This window comes from Strigops habroptila, chromosome 8 (assembly GCF_004027225.2).
Source record: "Strigops habroptila isolate Jane chromosome 8, bStrHab1.2.pri, whole genome shotgun sequence".
NCBI classification, from domain to species: Eukaryota; Metazoa; Chordata; class Aves; order Psittaciformes; family Psittacidae; genus Strigops; species Strigops habroptila.
The window spans coordinates 30,680,755-30,705,301 of record NC_044284.2 but is presented as its reverse complement, the minus strand read 5'-3'; the positions used below and the strand labels follow the sequence as shown (position 1 = coordinate 30,705,301).

General features: G+C 38.9%; 1 protein-coding gene across 1 annotated transcript in view; it reads right to left on the bottom strand.

Annotated features, from left to right (window-relative positions):
• Nucleotides 1–1,058: 1,058 nt before the first annotated feature.
• The window catches only part of FNDC3B (fibronectin type III domain containing 3B), a 206,782-nt gene continuing 183,293 nt past the window's right edge, over nt 1,059–24,547 (bottom strand). Inside the window, exons 24-26 of the mRNA XM_030494887.1 lie at nt 17,192–17,358; nt 13,071–13,198; nt 1,059–3,706 (exon numbers count right to left, since the gene is read on the bottom strand). Coding sequence (XP_030350747.1) covers nt 3,395–3,706; nt 13,071–13,198; nt 17,192–17,358 — 607 coding nt within the window. The 3' untranslated portion in view covers nt 1,059–3,394. The remainder of the gene's footprint in view (nt 3,707–13,070; nt 13,199–17,191; nt 17,359–24,547) is intronic.

The window sequence follows — 24,547 nt, the reverse complement described above, 5'->3', positions numbered from 1 at the left end:
TGATGCCATAAATGGCTTAACTGCACCGGCAAACACTTCACAAATAACACAAAAATCCTTCCAATTACAAATCAGAAACATCCCATGTTAAACTGCGGGCTCCCACTGCTGCTGCAGCAGCACCCCTGACCTGCAGCAAGGCACCACACACACTGAAAAGGATGTATTCAATTAAGAAAAGTCCCGGTAATATCAGAAAGAATTAAAACATTTATTGGGCATAAATATATTACATATACACTACAGATACAGTTAAGTCTTACATACATAGTGTAGTATTTGCAAAATCTATACATTAAAATTGATATGGCAGTTTTAATATAATGCATATGAAATAGTCTAAAATTTACAATACGAGAAAACTTATGATTATTTTTTTTTAAAGTTGAAAAGCTTGGAATGTATGTTCCCATAGTGAGGTAAAAACATTTTATTTTTTTCAATTTAAAGAACTGTGCAAGGATAGGGTTCATACACATTCAGTTAGGGCACTTTTTCAATCATGACACTGAATACTGAGCTACTGTAGCCAACAAACAGGATTAGAAAATATTTCAAGTTCATAAAGAAAAAGGCAGAACCATATAAAAACATCTCTCTCCTCCCTTAAGGGTTTTAAATATTTAGTGTTTTATTCTACCTTTGTTTTTGTTGTTCATCCTTTCTCTGAGAGCAGAGAGCCCTTGGGTTGGATTCAATGCCTGATACTGCTGGACCATACGGCATAAGGATGTGTGGGAAAAGGCATCAGCAAAGGGCACGTCAGTGGTAATGGCAATCACAACGGGAATGGTTTAACATCTGTGATGCTTTAATTTCTTGTTAATATATGAATGACAATCAGATCACTATGGCAGAATATACAAACTAAAAATAATGACAAATTAAACTTATTTAGGGCCTGTCCCAACTCCCAAGAATACTTTCTCAGATAATCTCAGGGTTGGACTGGGCATTCTCGGTAGCGTTGATTATAAGGGACACCAAAAAAACTAGCAGTGACAGAAATGCTTCAAGTAACTGATTACTTCTGCTCACTGCTTTTAGCATAATCTGTATTTCAAACTTTCAAAATCAAAATTGATCAAATCATCTAAAGCAAGGTGGATCTTTTTTTCCTTTTTTTTTTTCTTTAAAAAGGTGTCAAGCTTGGACTTCATAGCAGCACTGCTGAAACAAAAATAAAAAAGGGAATCTCTTAAAATTTCTGACTTTCCAAACTAGCAGTTTTTTCATTGTTTTAAAAAATACACTCTTTCCCCTCCACTGAAAACAGCTGTATATGCTTAGCTCACAAAATACAGATGCAAGGTCACAAAGTTTCATATCACAAATAAATTTAAATAAGATGTAAATAAATTTGACAAGCCATGACTTTGGCAAAACCAAAAAAAATATATATTTTTTAGCTCAATGCCATTAGTTTGCAAGGCTAAATTAAACTAATTATAGTCAATAACAAAATACAGAACATTTCTAATATCTGCTACATCTAGAGAGGCACACAGAATAATTCATTGATCTTAGCACTTTCTTTCCAGAGATGATTATGTTTTTGGATACATGTAAACGTTTGATCACTGATAATGGTTTTTTGTGTTTTTTTTTTTTTTTTTCTTTTTTTGGCATTTAATGTACTAGATGCTCCCATCTTCAAAAACACAAGAAAATGTAAGAAGATTAATAATACTAGGAATGCTGTCAGGTAAAAAGTTGACCTAAAGTACAACAGTATAAAACAGAAAAAATATAACATGCTATGGGGAGGCTAGAGAGGGGGATTAGTACATAAGTACACTTTTTTTTTTTTTACAATAAATAAAAGATTGCACTGTAATTGGTATTTAAAGTACTGTATGCAGTATATAGTATAAATAAACCTAAAACAAAAATAATGTTGTTTTTCCCCCATTACTTTGGTTAAGGGAATATTATGCTAGTACAGGACACTGAATCTTAGACAATGTAGACAGAGCACAAAATAGCTAGGACAAAAGCAAAACCAAGTAGCAAAAATATACAAAAACAAGAGGCAGGGAAATACACTGTGTCTGTTGCACCCTTTTGGAATCTGTTTGCACCTCCAGCTCATTTATGTCCCTGAGGTACTTGCACAATGTTGACTTAATATAAATAACCCAATGATTCCAGAGTTAAAAATCTAGTATCTTGATGAATTAAAATATGTGTCTGGGAAGGGGCAGGCAGGAGGGGCACATGCTCCCATCAGAGCAGGGACTATTTCTCTGCAGGACTCTCATCTGAATTTTGCCATGTCCCAAGTTATTATTTCAATTAGCCCTGTGGTAAGAATAGTGTAGACACCCACTTAAGTTATTTAAAACGAACAGACCTAATTTCTGATACCTCCAAGAAAGTTCCATAAAATGGATACCCCTCCAAAAAATAATAGTAATAAAAAAAGATCAACCGACAGTAACATTTGCTTACACTGAGTGAAAATCTCACCTAATTCAGTAGAGGCAGTAAGCTGTCACCAGCAATAATCATATAAATCAGGCTGAACATAATAGAATAATATCTAGTATTAGAATAGGAATAGTTATATACAGTGACAAACAGACAAGTTAAAGCAGCTTTTAAATAGCTGAACATGGGAATAACTAACTAACTATTGCACAATGCCCTCTTACTTAAAATTACTGCTAGGAATCAAAATTGTAAAAAAAATCTATAATGCTTCATAATTTATATGCAATTTGGTTATTTGATTTCTTATACAGGCAGTTTATAGTGTTGTAACTGTAAAAGTAACAGATAATTAAAAAGGTTTTTCAACTGCGGGATATTGTTCCGATTTAAATGCACTAAACCGTTAAAAAAACTTACTTACATTTTATTTTGAGAAAAATGGGGCAAATGTAGTGAATAACTCATAGGCAACATGGCTAATACTGTTGAAGGAAAACTTGGTACTGTTGACTAACACTGTATTCTAGTCTTACCACTATACACACTCGTGACTAATGTTTAGAAGGAAAAAGAAGAGACAAAAAAGTGACTCATGATTAAAATTTCCTAAATAGTAAGATAAAATAAGAGACTGTACGAACGTCAGTGAAAAAAACCCAAAACAATGGTGAAAAGGCAAATTGGTGACAATTTTGAAACTGTGAAGGAAAAAAAAATAATCTTGCTTTTGGCGTCTGGTTTGTTTGTTTCTCCAGTTTGACCACTTCCAAGTTTTGAATTTCAAAAAGGTGCACCAAAACACTGCTTTATCTTTCTTCAAGCTAGAACTGTAAAAACAAGAGAAGTATATAAAATGTATGGTAGAGCAAAAGGATTTAAAAAAAAAGGAATATCTGAATAAATGTGGGATTATAATGCGTAGCATTAGTTAAATTTGTATCTCACTCTTCCATTGAATCCCCTACTTCATAAAGAAGTATTGTAATATACAGGCAAATATAATTGACAAACTTGCGAAGCCAAGAACGATGAGGGCTGCAAACTGTTCATCAGTAGGAATCATGCTTTTTATCTTAGGATCATCTATGCTTCCCATTTCTCCTGCAAGCATGATCTCATTTCGCTGAAGCATAAAGGCAACGGATGGGCTGAAAGGTCCACTAAGTTCCTGTGAGGTATCCAAGCACCGGCGGCAGACGCAGACGCGAAACCGATAGTCTGTGTTGAGCTGAAGGCCTGAGATGTGGAATGTGGTCTCTTCTCCCTTGTACACCTTCAAAACAAAACAGCAAGCACGGTCAAATACAAAGAGCAAGCCAGCATCCTCCTCCTCTCACAGCATCAAGTGATTAAAAAAAGTAGTAACATTTTTGCCACGGTGAGCAGCTCCATAGAGGAGTCCTCAACACCAGAGCAAGGGGAAACACTGCCTCCAGGAGGCTCAGTTCCGAGTGGCGAGAGCCACCGAGTGAGCCCCGAGCCCTCGACAGGTCTTGCCCAGGAGCCGGCAGCTCCTCTGATGCAAGCAGGGAAACATAGGGCACCAGGAGGGCTGGCACTGCCCGGAGCAGGAAAACCTGCCCCACGGAGCGTGGGAACAGGGTGGGTAAACAGGACGAGGATGATCAGGAGGCTCAGAGCTCTTCCTGTATGAAGACAGCCTGAGAAAGTTGGGACTGTTCAGCCTGGAGAAGAGAAGGCTGCATATAGACCACATAGCAGCCTTCCAGTATCTGAAGGGGGCCTATAAGGATGCTGGAGAGGGACTCTTCCTTAGGGACTGTAGCAATAGAGCAAGGGGTGATGGGTTTAAACTTAAATAGGGGAAGTTTAGGTTAGATATAAGGATGAAGTTCTTTACTGTGAGGGTGGTGAGGCACTGGAATGGGTTGCCCAAGGAACTTGTGAATGCTCCATCCCTGCCAGTGTTCAAGGCAGGCTGGACGGAGTCATGGGTGACATGGTTTAGTGTGTGGTGTCCCTGCCCATGGCACTAGATGATCTTACGGCCCTTTCCAATCCTAACTATCCTATGATTCACATTAGATTTTGCAAGGATTTGAGCTAGAAAGTTAGGCCAAGATCCTTCTGCAGGTCTCAAGGGAAGGAACCCATTAAGTAAATGCACGTTTTGGAAAAAAGGCATGTAGAATTCTATGCAAGAGATGTCTAAACCATGAGAAGTCTCATTGCAAAGCATTCAACAGAGACAATATACGCAAAGATAGACAAGACTTCAGAAAATATATCAACCATAAGAATTACTCATCTTTTGTGGTTATGATAAATACTACAAACATATTTCTGTACTCTTAAAATGTGACTATGGCTAAAACACGTCCAAGGCATAAGCACCGTGTTTGGCCCCTGCAAACTAAGGCCATTGGAAGACATTCACTGTATAATCGTAAAATTGGTTAGAAATATTACTTTAACGTACTTTCCCTCACATTTACCTCAAGAGTCAGCAATCTTTACAGAAATTACACTTTCAGAATTGTGGAAACAATAAAATATTATTAAGGCATAAAAAAGCTCCTCTTGGGCACACTGTATTTGGTTCTTTAGCAATACAAACCCACCACGTATTTATGTTAATCAAATGTAGGTACTGCATGACTCAGAGCACGAGTCACAATATGAGAAAGAAGAGAGATAACTGAATATCTAAGAAACAGTTTTGTGACTTAAATGGAAAAAGACCCCTGGAAAAATTTGCGAACTCTGAAAACAAATAACCAGTCAACAATTTATATAATGGAGGGTTGTCGAAACTGGTGTTTGAAGAAGTTAAAAACGTCACATAGAGCCTGCTGGAAAAAAAAAAAAAAAAAAAATCCTGAACTTCAGATACTTCTTCCTCTGCTCATTTAGCCAGTTTCCTTCTCCTCACTGCGGGAGCAGCAGGCTGAGGGCATCTCAGCCCTCCCAGAGGTAACGAATCAACTTCAAAAGGGGTAATAGAGGGAAGTTAAACAGAAGATGATAGAGGACTTCCTGTGCGTTACCCTGGAGTAAGAAATACAGGAGGAAAAAGAAGAGACAAGCTTGGCTAAACACCAGTTAAAAAGTACAGCTTTCCTGCCCATGCTTGCCCCTGAGACTCATCCCTCAGCTAAAAAGCCAGTCACTAATTTCTTGAGAAGGCCTGGGACAGAAGATTATTCATTCTGTCCCCCCCCTTTCATAGTGTAGAAAACTTTTAAGGAAAACTTCTTTAAAAGTCTAAATCTTTCACAAAACTCTCACAGTTCTTCCAAATATAGTTTGAATGACAGTGACTGAATTTCTAGAGCAAGTGGAAGTCCTCTAACTGGCTCAGGTTTCTTGGCCCCCAGGCATAAGACAAGAAGCGATGTTTAAACAAAAATATGTTACCTTCCTCAAGTATGCTCAGCATTCGCAGGAAGTTCACTCTAGCTCAAGTGAGAGGAATACAACAAATTAATACATAAATCTCTGCGATTAAGCACAGCTACAGACTGCTGCCTTCCTTGTCTTTGCTTGTCTTCCCAACACCAATGAGAAGTGAGTCATTAAGTTACAGTAATACAGTAATTGCAAGGAAAACAAAACCACAAGTGCTGTAGTGGTTCATAGAAATAATATGAAGGTTGAAACATCTGTTTGCAAAAGCATACCTCATCCCATCAACATTTCTGTCTCTCTGTTTTCCAATGGCAATTGCATTTGTAATACCCACTTATTGTGGGCAACTGCACTCCACCTACTCCATCACCAATGCTACATCTTGTAGGTGATTAATACCTCAGTTTACTCCCAAATACAAATAATCATGCAAAGAAAAGTTGCATGCATTTGACATGTAAATGTAGGTTCAGCAAGTCATTAAAAAAGGACGTGTTCTTCCACAGGATCAGAGTCAGGATTCTTCTACTTGGAGGACTTACATAACTCCCATTTCTTTAGACTCTGAGACTCAAAGCATCTATCCTTACAAAACAACTGTAAATAAGTTATGTTTTCTGGTGCTGTTGCAATTAACAACTTCATTTCAAGATGTATAATCAGTAATACATGTCTTTGCAACCAATATGACCACTTCTAAATCAAAATAAAGATCCCGTAAAATCCAAATAATGACATTTAATAAAAAATTTACAATCTAAGCTTCGTAAATTACATTTAACAGATAGTATATTTAAGTACTCCCCCAAGGATGGGATATATACAACCTGTCTCTGCAATGAGAAAACCTGTCCAGTTAATTGTTTTGTTTTTTTTTTTTTTTCACTTGTTTTGTTCTGTCAAGGTGGTAATACTAGTGTAACTGGAGGCTGGTTGGCTAAATCAAAGGCCTGTATCTTCATTACAGTCTAATAAATATAGATGACCAAGTTCACTCAAGCCAGCTACTTGACCAAGTTATCTTAAGCCAGCTACTCAACAGCACTTTTCAGAAAAAGGCCAGTCAAGTGAGAGAAAAGTGTATCTTTAAAGAAAGTTTGAAAAACCTGTGAAAATACACTGAATACATGAATTAATATCCACTAATCATAGAATGGTTTGGGGTTGGAAGGGACCTTAAAGATGATATAGTTCCTGCAATGGGACCTATGTTCTTTCTCAGTAACGAGTGAAAAATTACTATGCTTAGTTGTCATTCACTTCTGACAGTAGCCTCTGTATCCTCCACAACTGGCTGCAGCAAGCACCTTGAAAACACTATTGGCTCCAGCTCATAGGAGTAGAATCTGTAGGACCAGGCTCAGCCAACGCAGGATGCCCTCAGCACAAATATACATGCTTGGTTGTGAACACAGTTACACTCTGTGAATGGACTTCACATACACAACAGAAGAAAAGAAAAAAAAAAGCCAATTTTGTACAAGGTCTTTAAATTTGCTACACAAGTATGAAACCAAATAACTGCATGAAGCAGCACACTTTTTTACATGTAGCACATTATGGTTTGGTGGAAAACAAGTCAAAGTGAAGTGGCTATCCAATTTATCACTTTCATTTCCTAAAACCAGCTTTTCTGTATAGGCACCTGAGAATAGAATAAAAACATGATGAGTTTTTTGCCTGGCTCCCTCAATGAGAATATCATCACACGTAATAAAATGCTGCTGAAGCCTCTTAGACATTTGATCCTACTGATCAAACTGGACAGCTCAGAGAATTCCTGTAGGCAAGTATTTCTCAATTTCACCAATGTAATTAAATAATTCCACCCTCCTCTCCATCTTTTCCAAATAATAAAAATGACAGCCATGATTGCCCTATAAGCAACACACTGCAAAGCGTAAAATAACTTTACCTGGTTGTTGCACTCCATTGCAATGACGAGTGTACTTAGTAATTAATAAAAGCCTATTTTGTATGGTGAAGATCAAGATATAAGAAGATCAAGAATGAGAGGCAGGTTTTAATCTGTTTAGAAAGCATGCCCACTTGAAAGGTTTAATTTCTTCTAAATCATCTGACAGATTTTTCTTTCAGAAACTAGGTTATTATTTTATCCAAACTCAAAATCAGATTCACTCACTCCACTGTTGAGATGCTCATAAGCCCTTAGGAGTTGCGTGGACAGCCTTGTCCCTTCAATAAAGGACATAAGAGTCCCTCAGATCACCTCCTGCGAGGTGGGCTGCACTGAAAAACTACCAAAAGGAAATTATTTGCTCCATCTGATGACACAAAATTGGCATCTGGAGGCAGAGAAAATACTCAGTGCAAGTAGCACTAACAATACATGTCAATGTGTACTGTACAATTACGTTGCACTTTGGCATGTAACCAGCACAAGCGCCTTTGACTCCCTATTTTAAAGAGAGAGGAAGAGCCCATTTTTAGCTGACTAGAGTTTTAAACAGATTAACAGTACACTGAATGCATTTCAGAGATTGTGTGTCTACAGAGTCTGAAACAAAGAAAAACTAATAAAAATTAGAGCTTGTTAAGCCACCTGGGTTCTCCCAGGCATCCACCTCAGTGCAGACCACAGCAGGTTTTGCACTGCATTGCTGGGGGATTTTTTTTACACACCCAGTGTATCCCACCCATATCTTTTCTTCTTTGGAAAGCATTTGGGGAGAGTTTTCTCCCAGAAGAGATGTGACAGAAGCCGATGAAACACCACTGCCTCCAAATTCTCAGAAATTTCAAACATAAGAACATTTTGCCTCACTGGCAAACAATTTGAGGATAAGCTTTAAAGCTCAGCTCTCATTTCCTGTGGTCAGCTCTTAAGAGGAGCTGGCTCATCAGTGATTCAATCCCCAGAGCTGCTTAGCTGGGAAACTATACTAAAATTTAGGCTGCGAGTGTTACAACTGTTATCCCAAGCTTCAACTCCTGCTAGCGCTGCACAACCCATCCCACTCCCCTACTTCCAGATTAACACTATGCAAAGCTGGAGACAATTTTAACACACTTTAAAGGTAAGTTCTGAGTGAGATGAAAGTGTGAGATGAAAGCGCAAGAACCAGAAGAACAAATCTAGGCCACCAATTCCTGCTGTGATTTACACCCTGATTCGTAAATCAGGAAAAATTGATTTCCTATAAAGAACTGTCATATGTCAATCCTTTTTTGAAGTATTCAAATAGGTAAAACTAACAAACACACAAAAAGGAACACATCACTTGAGATTTTGTTAAACACACTTTTTAGGGAGCTACACTGTTATGGGCTTAGCTCCTGCAAATCCAGTTTTTCAGACAATTCTCATCAGAGAAATATTTACGTGTTCTCCCAGAGGAGGACAGGGACAGCTATAGCCTGAGTCTGTAAAAAAAGAGCTTTTGAGTATTTTGCTACTAACTCTGCTCAGTCAAATTGTGGAAAAACAGTGGCTTTTGGGATGTAGAGGGCTGCATACAGTGGGTTACTGGGGGGAGGGAGTTCAGCTCAGGGGTGATGATCTAGAGAGAAACTATAGCTTTACCCAAAAGCATGTCAATGGCTAATGTCACAGCAGGGGAAGGAAATGCTGAAGTGATTTAGTTTATTTTATAAATTAATGAAGATTACTTTCTGTAACTTGAATTTGTTTCTACAACATAAGCAAGGTGCAAGTACAGAGCAGTGGTCTGCTCCTAGATGTTCATCTCTCAAGAGCTTCATCTCTAGGATGGCATACACAGCAATAGATTAATAAGGAGCTCAAGCTTTGAGAGTTAACAGATGACAGTAAGACTTTGTTTTCTCCTGTTAATGCTTGATTTCATAACTAGGTTTCTAGATTTATTCACTTTAGATATAAAACACACTAGAGAGGTCTTACCATGCCCTACTTCACTGATTCACAGGCAGTTCCAGAAAAATCAGTGCTGTGTACTAAGAAGCCATGCTGTGTGAATAAGGGAGGTGAAACACAGCTACTTACTTTAGCATGCACCCGACCCTGTGCCAGAATAAGCTGAAGCAGACTACTTCACGCTTAATCAGCACAAAGAGCCCACACGGAGTTTTTCTTCTATTAATGAAATTAATATGGGAGAACATTGCATTCTGCACCTTCTAAAGGGCTTCCTAGCAAAGAGCTGGATCAATGTAAAATTTTCCCAGAAATGGGAATTGAGCATCACATTTGTGCTTCCCGAGTAAGGATTTCTGCAAGCTTTCTTATCAGGCCCAGGGAGACGCTGTGCTCAACACTCCATGCCGCTCCGTTTGCACAACCGTTCCCCTAATAGTCACAGGATATAGTTGTGTTTTCAAAACCCAAACCCAATCATCATTAAAAAGTTCTAGCTCAGTTTTCATGATGATAGGATCTTCCTTTTCCAAGCTTTTATTTGGATGAAAAGACTAAAATCTACTATGCAAAGCATACAACATTCTTGTCAATAAAACACCATCATACCAGTTTAAAAAACATAAGACTAGAAACGCTAAGCTAGTATCACAAAAGTCACATTGTCATCTTCCTAATAAGTTTGTCGGAATAACAAGTATCTTTGCCAGAACACAAACATCTTTGTAAAATTTCCTGGGGGAGAAACACAGACATATCTCAAACATTCTCCCATTCCCTACACAAAAAACAGATTGACAAGAATCATCATCTTGATTTCTGTCATGCATAGTCACTTCTACAGATGGTGATGCTCATAAATGCTTTACCCTTTCACTGGTTTGTTCTGCTCCAGGATACAGCATGTGAAATTACACTCATAAGCTTTTACAAGATTAGGGGTTTAAGCTAAAATGAGGAAACTGGTTTTGGTCACCTATCAGCTGTATTCATCCGAAGTAAATCAACTGGGAGTAGACGCAGAGGCTCCATGGGTTTTTAACATGCCTTCCTAGTGAAAACTGTTTAATGCCTTCCCTTAAATAGTTGCCTTTAAATTGCTGCAAAGTGATCTGACTGTTGATAGAATTACAGCATTGTAACAGAGAAACAATTTTACATGTTCATTAGTTGAAAAGTTTCAATTTTAAGGGGGGTTTTAAAAGTGGATTTTTATTCTATGAAACATCTGCATTTGCGCTGGTGTAAAACATGTCATCCTTATGGGTCCCAACTTGAGATATTCTATGATTCTATGTCACAGAACAGAGACAGCTGTGTCCTAGAAGGTGAGTGAAGAGGAAAAAGTCTGAGGATGAGCGACCCAACATGTGATATGAAGTCCCACACAGCCCGTAAAAAGCTTGAAATAGCTATTTGTTGCATTTATTTCTGTGACAGTGGGACATAAAAGATTACTTCATGCAGCTATTCATCTCCTTATCCAGCTGTACTATCCCTGGATCTTGCAAAATGCTCTGGCAACTGCTGTAGAAACTCCACTCACTTAAGACACTGTTTTTTCTCATGGGTGTATTTAATAGCCTGAAAAGCGACAACATTTTTCATTTGTGCAACACTTCAAAACAATTTGCAAAACTTTTCTAATATAATATTCCCCTTGAGATACACATGCAAAATATATACTCACTTGCAGGGAACAAAACAGATTTAAAGTAAATTTAGGACTTGCACTTAAATGAAGTTAACATCACTAACATTACTTTTCAGCTAAATAGCAGCAAGTGACTGCATGCATGCCACAGCAAAGTTAAATGCATTAGCCAGAAAATCGCTGAAAGATATTTATGTATTTCACCTCCTATTCGCATAATAGGAGCTAAGAGCACGCACATGGCTACTGCAGCTTAGCTGACGGTAAGTCAGCCATGTGCCCCAGTGCTGAGACACCACCCACATTCATGATGAAGATAACTCATTTTGATGGGTGAAACTGATTTCTGAGAAGGTGAAATAGAGGAACTCTTCCTCTTTTCCATGGCTGGTTATCAGCCATCCCAACTATCGAAGTCACAGTGTAGGCTTAGAGCACCCCAGCTGGGACTTATTCTGAGTTACTTGTCAAAACTCAAGTAAAAAACATTTCATCAGAAATGAAGACCTTCAATATACGACCCTGAGGGTGCTTTTCATTTCTTTTATTGCTGGTTTTTTTTTCATACTGCAGTTTCTCGACTTTGAAGATTAAGCCATTACCCACCTTAAAGGAACACGAAGCCATACCCAATTCTTCCCAAAGACATACAGAACGTTTTAAGCACTGAAGCTATGCTTGCTAAAGCTGTATGTGTAGGCTACTCTGTAAATCAGGCAACAGCAAAATGGGTCCACTTGCCTACTTACCACTGACATTATGAGGCCAACACAGCACACAGAGGTTTTATTACCTATACCAGCACCAAAAATTTTTCCTGACCAAAACAACAGTCATGTTTCTGAATCTTTAGCACCCCTATGAATTGTTTTGCATTTATTTATGCTATTTTTAATATTTAGTTTACAATAACACTCAAAAATAGCCTGAAGAGAAGCAAAGACACAGTTGTGAAGAAACTACCACCTTACTCATATTTTTAAGAGTTTAATTTAGGGTTTAACATATCTCATATCCCCTAATTTGGATTTATTTGCAATCGATAAGACAATGAAATAAAAGAGAGAACGGAGACAGGGCATAGATGAAGTGCACTGTAAATCACACAGAGGTGTGATAGATGAAATAAAAGATATAGCTGTGAATGAATTGTTTTGTTTCAGGTGTCTCGGGAAATGTCCACTTGTGATCTCTCATCAAGATAAATAAGGAAATAAGGATCAGACATATTTCATTCACTTTGTTTTCACTGTGCAAGAAAGGACAGTTTTCTGTGGGGCAGCTGATATACAGCAGTTACACATCCATGCATTGAAAATTTAGACAGGAATGGGATGGCTGAACAAACCAATTAAAAGTTGTGTACTTGACTGAAATCTTTGATAAAGGGTCTTTGAATTGGCTTAGTGAACAAGGAAGATAATCTGCCTACTTCATCTTCTCATCTTCAGACAATGGTTAGCGTCAGCCAGTTTAGAAGAAAGCACGGGTAGCTATTCAAAGGTTAGTTCAGTTAGAAATAGTGATTAAATATGGACGGAGTGCAAATCATTCCAATAGAAAATGATGTTCTATATACCCCCTCAGGGGAAACCCTAACCTATTACAGCCCTTAACTTTGACTCAGCCTTTACCAAAATTCCTCTGACACATCACCATAGGGTGTAATTCAATACAGTAAAACAAAGCAGCACAGCAAATGTTCAAAAACATTTCCTTTATCTCACCAATTTTATTAAAATGAGACCACTTTCTTACCTGCTTGTATTCAGATTCTCTTCCAACCAGTACCTGCAGAACATAACCAACAGGATCTCCCTTCATGGGTGGGACCATTTCCCAGGTAATTTCACAGGCATTTCCTCCCAGCTGTGTCACTCGAGGGGCTACAATAACATGAAATGTACAATAAAATGAAATTACAAAGACTGCATTGAAATTTCATTTGTTTATGTGCACTGTAATATACATGAGAACATTTTAAAAAAAGAAGTTCGGGACATCACCACTGGTTATCAGTACAGGCTGGGGGATGAAGGGATTGAGAGAACCCCTCAGGAGAAGGATGTGGGGGTACTGGTGGATGAAAGATTGGATATGACCTGGCAATGTGCGCTTGCAGCCCAGAAGGCCAATTGTATCTTGGGCTGCATCCAAAGCAGTGTGACCAGCAGGTCAAGGGAGGTGATTCTGCCCGTCTGCTCTGGTGACACCCCATCTGGAGTACTATATCCAGCTCTGGAGTCCTCAGTACAGGAAAGATATGGACCTGCTGGAGAGGGTCCAGAGGAGAGCCACAAAAATGATCAGGGGATGGAGCACCTCTCCTACGAGGAACGGCTGAGAGAATTGGGGTTGTTCAACCCAGAGAAGACTCTGGGGAGACCTAATTGCAGCCTTTCAGTTCTTAAAAGGGGCCTATAAGAAAGGTGGGGAGAGACTTTTTAGCAGGGCCTGTTGCAACAGGACAAGGGGTGATGGTTTTAAACTAAAAGAGGGGAGATTCAGGCTGGATGTGAGGAAGAAATTTTTTACAACCAGAGTGGTAAAATACTGGCACAGGTTGCCCAGAGAGGTAGTGGATGTGCCATTCCTGGAGACATTCAAGGCCTGGCTAGATGTGGTTCTGGACAAACTGCTCTAATTGAAGATGCCTCTGCTCATTGCGGGGGGTTGGACTAGATGACCTTTGAAGGTCCACTCCAACCCAAACTATTCTATGATTCTATGATAACCTACACTGTATTTATGTGGCCAAACCATCAAATTGCCATCATCACTGGATGGAAGAAGCAAAATTTATGGTCACTCAAAAATCTCATTTATTTCAGCACAGTCTTGCCCGATTAAGCATAAGATTCTAGTGGTACTGAACAACAACAAACACTATCCACAGAAAATTGAGTGAAATTTAGAGCTGATTAACAAGCTCCTAAGATGTTTACTGTGGGATCCAGATCACTTCTGCAGAAGGAGAGTTAGCTGTTTGACCACATCTCATCTGTCAGCTGTGTGAGTCACTGGAAAGTGGGAGTGGACTTGATAGAAAACTGTGAACTTTTAAAATTCAATTGCAGTGCTGTACACTGATCTTTTCAAAGCAGAAGCAAATGCACAAATTACACTATCATTTATAGAAGCAGCAGTTTCATGAAGTTCTGAGCAAACACCTGTGCCAGTGGAGATGCCTGTGTATTCCTCCCATGCTACACATCACTGAAAGAGAGAAATAATATTAAACACTTCATTCAGGAAAAATAGGAGAAGGGATGTGAAAAGGGAAGCTAAATTATCTTCTGTATTAGAGATTAAGTCCAGCCTAGGAAACAAAAGTTACAAGCATAATTTTAAAGACTTGGCCTCATATCTACTTCTGAGCCTGACATTCAGATGATCAGATGTGCTATTTCCAGCAGGGCTTAGACTAGGACTTTCGCTAGAGCTGTAGAGAAATTCAATCTGTCAGCTCTTACAATGCTGCTGTCCTTGGGAGAAAGGCCTTTCACTAACCGAAAGCCAAAAAATGCTGCACTATGCCCAACAGCAAGCTTGCAGGTGAACCGAGCAGAGCATTAATGGCAGCAGCATGTTTAGATGTACAGCTAAGCATCTGCCACTGGAAGGCATCAAAACTGCAACGGCATCCGAGGTCCACGAACCCCTCGATCAAGCATAGCAAGCAAGCACATGAGAAAAAAACAGAATTGGGAGAAACAACGGTGCTGCATGCTCTACCAAGTGGTTAATATGCGCACATGCAAGGAAATGAGCTTGTTAATGACAATCTAGCTTCCCAACCCTATGAAAACAGATAACAGGAGTGTCTATCAAAGAAACAAATGCTGCTGCTGCTGCATACATTACATGAATTTTAGACTAATTTGTTACCACGCAAGAGGAACACATGAATCATACGGGGATCCAAATGTAATCAATATCCATTTGCTTCTCTCTGCACATCTGCCAGTACCGAGAGAATGATAATAGATGCCTTCATCTCAGCTGACAACAACACTCAATTATTTTCCCTCCTCCTTCCATCCCTCACCCCAATACACGTAGATTTTTGTCTGACACTTACAAAACACTGCCATTAACAATAACGCTATTTCAGGGTTGGCATCACCAAGTGAGCAATTAGGATATGTTATAGGAGAATAAACATGTGCATGAAAAACTGTACTAAGTTTATCACATACATTCCTCTGTATTGCTCCAAACACAGACAGGAATCAAATCATCATTTTGCCTCAACAGATCTCTTTTCACTGTAGCATTGCCTCCCTTCAGCAGTGTTCACTAATGCAATTTTTGTTGTGCCCTTTTCCCTGTTACAGCCAGTGTTTTGTCATGTACCTGCGGTCCCAGCCCACACATGACGTGGTATTTGCACCATATTATCTGCTTGATATTCAGTCGAGGGTATGAGTCATGTTTAAGAGGAACTAAATAGGCAGGGAGTTCAAAACCAAAACCTAGGTGAGATCTGAATTTAATAAAATGGATTTCTACCCAGCAAAATGAAAATGTGACTACAGTGCATCCCTAAGCTACAGTTTTATCCATTTAGTGCAGTTGAGAGAAGCAATGACAACATGGACTTGGCATCTAAAAGTGACATCTGCCTGTGCCCAGGCACTCTGACAACTTGCAGATGCTAAAGCTGTGAAGCACACCCTCCTTGCTACTATCACCCACACCAGCCTGGTTCATCTAGCATGAGCTCCCTTCGCTTTGCTGGGCAGCATATCTCACAACTGCTAATAAGAGTGAATCATGACAATTCTCCACTGGGCAAGTATATTTACCCTCAAACTTTACACCAAGCACATACAGATAACTTCTAACAGAAACAGCACTGAAGCAGAAGCCAAAACCCAGGGAATATTCAGGTAGAAAGAGAAGTGGGATTCTTGTGTATGCTGACTTTAGTATAGAGAAGCCAGTCTCCCAATGTTCTCTCTGTGCTCTACTGTTTTAATTCCTGGTGGTAATTCAGAGCAGCTAACCTAGGGACTGGGGAAATTACACCCCAGCAGTGTTCTCCCTTCTCTAAATCTCTGATTACAAATGGTGTCGAAAATCACCAAAGCCAGATTTTAAATACAGCAGAACAAACAAAACCTCTCTGACAAGCTAAGACTTGCCATTTCTCACAGTAAATGGTACTGCTTGACAAAGGAGTTTTAAACATAGAGGGAAAAAAAGGTGCATTGGATTTCAGTCCAGTTTATCTGCCAGCTGATACAGAGAATCCGCTGCCTTTGCAGTAGTTTTCTTTGGAAAGAAGGAGCAAAATTACTTAGGCCAAAATTTACACACAGTAAAAGATGTTTCATTATAAAACTTCATTTAATTAGGCCTTTTGTTCTTTTAGAGGAACACAAGCTAAGTGAGTTCTAAATCTAACACTTTATGTATGTGAAGTATCATAATTAATTTTATACATTAAAGGAAAAATAAACTCTAAAGTTCCATGCTGAACACCACCTACACAACTAAAACCAACATTAAACTTTACTAGTGCTTAAGCTGGTATGTATACATATATGCTACAGCTGTTACATCCCTTATAGAAGCGCTGTGGTAATCCAGAGCAATCCCTGGTAAACACTATTGTTACGAGAAGCATTTTAACAGTTTACGTGTAACAGTAGTGGTTGGTGCAACGTTTATAGTGTTTTTATTAATATTTTGGTGATAATTTAGTTTCCCACCATAATGTAACTTGACAATTCACAGAAATACACAAGCGGCACAAACTGATTTTTCACATGTTATTGCATACTCAGGTTAACCCTTACAAACTCACTGCGTACATACCAATTACTTAAATAATTACGTTACTTACACATAGGTAAAAAAAATCTATTACATACCTTTGATTGCAGGTGGGACTGACTTAGTTGTGCAGAAGGTACATATGTCCGAGAAAGGTCCCTCCCCAGCATCATTGACTGCCTGTATTCTGAACGAGTAACACGTGGATTCTGTAAGCCGCTGTATCTTGTATGTATGACTTGGTCCCCTATAAATTGGAATAAACCTGGAAACAACAAAATGAGAACATGTGGTTACACGGGAGTGCCACTGACATTTCTGGCTATTATACATATTGGTACGAGGTATCCATATTGTGAAAACTGGCATAATGTGCTTTTCTGAGCTGTTAAAGGCAAGTATAAAAATGGCATGTTATTAGCACACTACGAATGATTAGTAGGTTGGAGAAAGCACAAGTTCATGGTCCCTTTTCCAACTACTACTTACCTTGCAAAATGATTACGTGAATGACCAGAAAAACAACTGTCAATGCATTTCCTACTATCTACTAATCAAAATGGATTCAACCTGTGCTCTGCTACAATACACTGTGTGCCCTGCTGGTTTAGAAGTAAGTTTAAAACAAGATAAATACTTTGGATCATTTGTTGCTTGATTTGGACTTTATTTGCACATTAAGATCCAAAGACCATATCTTACATTTATATATGACATCTTGAACCAGAGTAACTGTATTTAAAATAGAACATGTACGGATTGCATAAAGTTTTTTTAAGAGTCCATGGACTGAAGATGGCCAAGCAGCAAAGACAGTATGAATGAAAAGGCACAGGGGAAGCATGACTGCAGTGAGGGGGATATGGAAGACAGAAAAGGATGCCCACTTAGGAGCTCTGGGAATGCCTGTACTGATTGAGAGCAGGCTGAGAAAAAGACACGACACTAAGGAAGTAACTTACATAATATTTCCATTAACAAAACCAAACATCAGCACCCAAACTTCTCCAGCAATGTAATGGAGAACAAAATCAATGTCACTTACTCTTAAAAATAGAAAAGAAGAAAGAAAAAAAAAAGAAAAAAAAAAAAAAGAAGTACAGCTGCTAGAGAGAATCAGACTTGATTTTCAGTTGCTCTGCTCAGATAGAAGCTTTTCAGTAACAGCCATATGTTAGCCAGCAATTCCTAACTAAGATCCCAACCCCCTAGGTGCTGAGCAGAGCAGGTGGTAAATAAAGAGGAAGCACCCAGCATCTTGCATCAAATATGCTTAGCCTCCACTGGGCAACAAGGTCTTACTTGCAATAGCCCTGAATGCGGAGAACATAAAATTCACTGCGTAGGATCACATACGTTTTTATTGATGTACACTTAGTCAAATATCTTATCCATTTCAGTGGATTTTAAATCACCAGGAAGTCAACAAAGAGATTTGGTTTTGACCTCCCTGTCTAGATGTTAGCTCTATCCTTTGGCTTTGCATAAGATACACAGTATAACCAATTTGAGCATTTCAAAGAAACAGGGTCTGTCATTAGCTCTCAGGGACAGAAATCAATTCATGTTACATTATGATTGAAATCCACAGAAGTACAAAGACATCAAGAATCATCATCAAGAATAATAAAAAGAAATGTTCACATAATTTAAATTGCTTGAAATATACTCTGAGGACTAATGTGATTTACTACCCCCACTGAGTTTTAGTAATCTCCTCCCCTTGATTGGAAATAAAAGATCTATACCTACAAGTTTTTAAGAGGATATTTTAGAGCAGATTTCCAAAGAAGAATTTATTTTTTCAACCTTACACAGTTTTAAGGACTGCCTGCTATCCCACATTTTTTAGGCTCACATAAACAGATATGGCATGTTTCAAAAGGCTGCCATAGACCTTTCTCATGGCATAAAATTTCTTGGGATTCACTGTGTGATGAACAAAGCACATGTATTTAGGACAGCATTAAGACCAAAGAGACAAGACTACTGTCTCCCTCTCCACTTCTTGTAGCTGAGTGAGGCGGCTGGCTCAGAAACCAGTGCAGTACTCATAGAAGTGCAGAGACTTGTCTCTGACCCTGACCTAAGGGCCACAGATAGCAAAAAAAGATGCAATGGAGTATTTTAGACTACTGACCTCTTTGTAATCATCCATGGAGCCAGGTAAGCAAGCAAGGATAAATGCACCTTACCAGCTAGCAGACAAGCATACCCATATCCGAGTTTGGGCTTATAGAACACTTGCTAGACATATGATTAATACCAATAACTTAGTCCTCAAATTACACTTCCACCTTTTGAACAGGACTAAGGTTTCATAACACTGAAAAAACGATCTGGCAAAACACTTGAGCTCCTCCTGTCATTTGGCAATTAGACTAAAACTCCAGTTACATGGAATCCAGTTCCTCCAGAAAATCCTTACAGAAATCTCCACTGCTTTTAATTTCTCTATCTCAAACCCCATCTGTAATGAAAGCAAAAACCATTATGGAAAAGCTTGTATTCATGTTCAAAACACGAGACTGTAATGGAAGCACACTTAAACTTCTGAGATTCAACCATTTTCAAAAGAGGGCTTCCAATTTTGGAAGAAGAAAGGCTGATTACTAGGTCAATCAAATGCAATTGCTTTACTATGACAGTAACACTTTATAATTGTGTTTGAAGATGCAGATCATGAGGTAAGAAACCTAATGAAGATGACTTGGAGCAATATATCCTACAATCAGTCTCCTGGGCCTTCTGCTGAAGGACCACAATGAACTTCAAGCTGAATGAATCAGTATGATTGCACATTGCTACTGTGATGTATGCATACATTAAAAATCATCTGAAGTAAGGCAGTCTGTTCATACTACAGCAAGTTCATTTTTAAAACCTAAATTTAAATCTAACTTTAAATCTAATTTAAAAAGCCTGCTTAAACATGAGAACCTTTCCATTCTTGGCAAGCCTGACATTGTTCACTGTGCTTTATCCAGGCCCTGTTCCACGTATTTGCTCAAGAATAAGCCAGCATTGAGCTTTTTCCCACAGACTTAATCTCTTGCGCATTTAAAAGTTGACTTAATCTGTGTATGGAAAAGATCCTAAATTCTCTATCTATCCCCCTCTCACCTTTTTCCAGCCTCTACTCAGCTCTTCATCTGAACACAGACAATGAATTTTCCTTCTTAGATGCTGTGGGATGCCACAAGCATGGTCACTAACAAAGCACAGCCATCAAAAATCTTTCTGGCTTTTCATGGTGATAGCTGAACTACATTGGGGGGCTGGCCTCTTTTCTACATCCCACTTCATTTATCTAACAAAGCTTTATGTCATTCATAAATTGAGCATGAGATCATAGAATCGTAGAATAGTTAGGGTTGGAAAGGACCTTAAGATCACCTAGTTCCAACCCCCCTGCCATGGGCAGAGATGACCCAAGTCCCAGTCTCCACAGGGCAGCAACACAACTTGCCCATTGGTGCAACTGAGAGCTGAGAAGCTTGTGCAGGGGGCAAGTGCATGGCTCAACAGAACCTTCTCCATCCCTCCTCCCTGGCATGGCTAGGCTGGAGCCAAGGGATGGGCACATGGTTGGTCATGACTGAAATACTGCAGCTTGACAAACCGCCACTTCTTGTCCCGTCAATCAAAATGGATATGCTTTTAGCTGTAGTGTTGAAAAGGTTAGTTTAAACTTTAATGAAATAACAACCAATACTAGCATGCCGATATTTGCAGTGAAGGTCCCTTAGGAGGTGTGGCAGCTAAGCCTGCCCCAGCCTCCCTGAGCTCGCTGTTCCCACCCCCATGCTGCTCCTCCAGTACAAATATTTACACGGCTAGAAGGTGAACTGGATTTGAGAACTGATAGAGGGTAAAGATCTCTAAGTAGGATAATCTTACACTGACTAGTTCCCTAGCAGGTCCAGTGTGGTGTTAAAACAGTTGGATTAGTAAAATTGTGGGGATAGAACGAGGACACGGGTGGTTTCAACAAACTAGAAGTGCTCCTGTTCCTATATGGGAACACACAGAATTATAAGCGTTTACACTTTAATTTCTTATTTCCTCATTACTCTTACTGTCCAAGACAGAAAAAAACAAACCAAAACATGCTCAAGTGTGTCTTGGCCAAGATTCTCTAATCTCTACCTGCTTTCAGGTAAATCTTAAAAATATGCTAAATAAGCACCAAGAAATTTTCAGTTCTCAGAGGTGTGCCCAGTTGATATTAAAAGATAGTAGGCTGCACATCTTAAACTGGTACCCTGGTTTTGAAAAAATTATTACCTCTGTGGGTTAATGGCATTCTCAATGCAATTGCATTATGATTTTTTTTAAAGTTTGCACCATGCACAAGGAACACTGTATTATTCAAATTTAACATGCTGCAGTGTTGCTCTCCTCTCCACTAAATTAACAGCAGAAACTGAAAAGAAAGCAACTTTCTCCAGGGATGAAGACATTCTCCAGAGGCTACTTCCCCCTCATCTCATTCAAGCGATCCCATTCTCCCCTTCCTAGACATTCTCATGTCAGTCACGGATTATTCATTTACCTACACAGATTGGAGGAGAGAGAACACGATGTGCTAGAAGATTGTTTGGGAGACACCACTGCTGTTAGTTTTTCATCAATACCTTTTTATTCTCTGTGAAGATCTTCTTGGAAATGTTTTACATGTTGCAGCTATTTTGTTTTCTCCACTTTAGCCACTTCCAGTTGAGCAAAGGAATATGAATGTACTCACTTTACCTCTGCTCATTAGTTCTCAGCACATTTTTATCAGCAGGTTCCCTTTCAAACTCCAGCGTTTTGTTTATATTTTAGTAACCCGTTTGTCCTTACAAAAATTAAATTTGAAAGAAAATCTACCATACAGCACTAAATAAGACAGCAATCTCGAGCCAAGGTACAAAGGCTGGAATAGCCATCTTAATGATTCTGTTACTGCCTCCCAGAAAAACATGGTCATCTGCCACAGTCTTGGCTGGAGAGAAATTATTAATATAGCACTGGTCTGACCTGGTGACCTGAGGCTTATTTCAGCATACAAAGTCAACTGCATAACTGGAAACTAAGGTACACACATTTCACAGACCAACAGCTCTTTTAATATTATTATTGCAACACCTCTCTTACGTGCACAATTACAGCCCCTACCTACTGCCTTAGACTATTCCTCTATTTTGTTTAAAGAACATTATCAACCACTCACTGATTTATTGGATTTTGTTTCCCCACCAGCAGCTCCCTATACTACAAAGTGGCATCAAGGAAACCAAAGCTTCAAAACAAAACCATCTAATTCAGAGATACGAGTAAAGTTAACACACATTTCTTTTTCCATTTCTGCTGTATTTTAAAATGTTCAGCTCAAAGAGAAAAACTTACCCCACCTCGACATTCATCAGTGCCCCTATAACCACTACCAAGCTGACCCAATTTTTTCAGCATTGGGGCACCCTTCCAAGCTACTCTTTGGCATCTCCCGTTGCACGTAGGTGCTGAGGGAAGGCAAATATCTGGAAAGGGGGTGCCAAAAAATTTTGTGCTCCCACAACTTCCCCTAACCCTGACTTCCAGTCCTAACATGAGGTGTGGACAAAACAAACAGGATTTTGTCTTGGTCCATCTGATCTGAAGATCTCTTTTCTAGAAGATAGATACCTTTTGGAAAACTTATATTCTTGTTCATACCATGCGTAGAAACCAACCTCCACAATGTATAGTCAATATGCTTTTTGCTTATAGGCATAATAGCAACAACAACAACAGGAGCCACTGAAGGAGGCAACTTTTCCTTCTTTATACTTAGAAAAGCAAAATATAGTGGAGAGCAGAAAAAGGCAGGAAGAGAATAGCGGTAATAGTCAGATGGGAAGAGTATGTTTTTCTTTGCCTAATTACTTAGCACATCTTCAGGCCAAAAATTGATTTTTAGCTTGCTTCTACTACCATCTTTCATTTGTTGCTGAATTTGAGCACATAATCTGTATTTACCACAAACAGTCACTTGTTAGACATCTGGAATTATTGAAAATGGAGATGCCTTAACCTACCGAAGCTCCCCACAACAAGAAAAATTACTTTCTTGTAAGAAACTCCTAGGCACATTCAGGAGGAATGGAAGACAGATCAGAAAAGTGCCTGACAGATGATTCCTGTGTGCAACTCCATCAGAGGCCAAAGAACAGATAGGAAGGACAATACTGAGCACAACTTAATGTGAATTAACAGCATTTGAATGAAAGATCTGGGAGAAATCAGGGAGAGCATCCAATGGCCTGTTGAAACTATACAGTCAGGAAGAACTAGATGACTAGGCACCTACCAATACCATGGCTTGCAATGGTAACATATTAATTATTATAGTAGATATAAATAAGAGTGGGTTTAACAAAGCTAAAACCAGAAAAGACCAAAACACAGTTCAATGGTGGGAAAGTAATGCTTTTACAGTCATACACATTTTTATCTTCCTTCTGCAGCATCAGAATCCCCTTTCCCAGCATGGCAGCAACTGTGTCTATGAACCTTAAAATGAAGTTCATTCAGCACATCATGTTCACAACCATTTACTGATATGACAGTCTTGGTAATCTGCTTCGGCAAAGCTTGTTAAGGAAGCCAAGCATTGTTGCTAGTTCACCAACTTCAGCAAAATGAAGTTGGAACCTAAAGATGTGCTCTTAGAAAACTGGCTTACATGATCCTGGCTACTGTAAGCTGAACTCCATTATCACTTTAGATACTAAACAGTCATTACTCTGATTAAGCCGTTATTTTTCTTAAGGGGTTGTTACAGATGTTCATAAAATAGCTTTCATTATAGTGACGATATTTGGTGTAGATGCTGCTGTTATTTCTGATCTGCCACCCGGAATATTCAGTTACATCCATGAGGTCTGAAGTACCTGCAGTGTACACTCATCAAAATACAAGAGAAAATTGGTCCACTGTGTTTCTACATAGTTAGTTAATAAATTTCCCACCAAATCAGGGATTCTTTGAAAATACTTATGGTATAGCACCTAAATCTGTGTCTCACGAGATTCCCAATAGCTGAAACGTCTCATCTCTAACATTTAACATGGTCTGCTCCCACTTCACTTTGCTTCAAAAGATGATGCACATACAGTTAACTTGTATCTACTAAACATGTTGGTTTACTCGTGTTTCTAGGAACAAAGCTGAAATGCATTAACAAGTTAAGCTTTTAAACTTGGAACAGTTCTTCCTCTTCTTTTTCATTTGCACAGCCCTTACTGCAAAGCCCCAAGTATCTAATCAGAATGCTCTTAATATCATTACTGTTACTAGCAACACTCATCTACAGAATGCAACAAACAATATGAAACAGACTACCTAAGAGACTTTTCTAAATGTCAACTTTCTATTTAGCCAGGCTTGCAGAGTAAATTGCAGCATGCCATATGTCTTGGTGCTCATTCTTA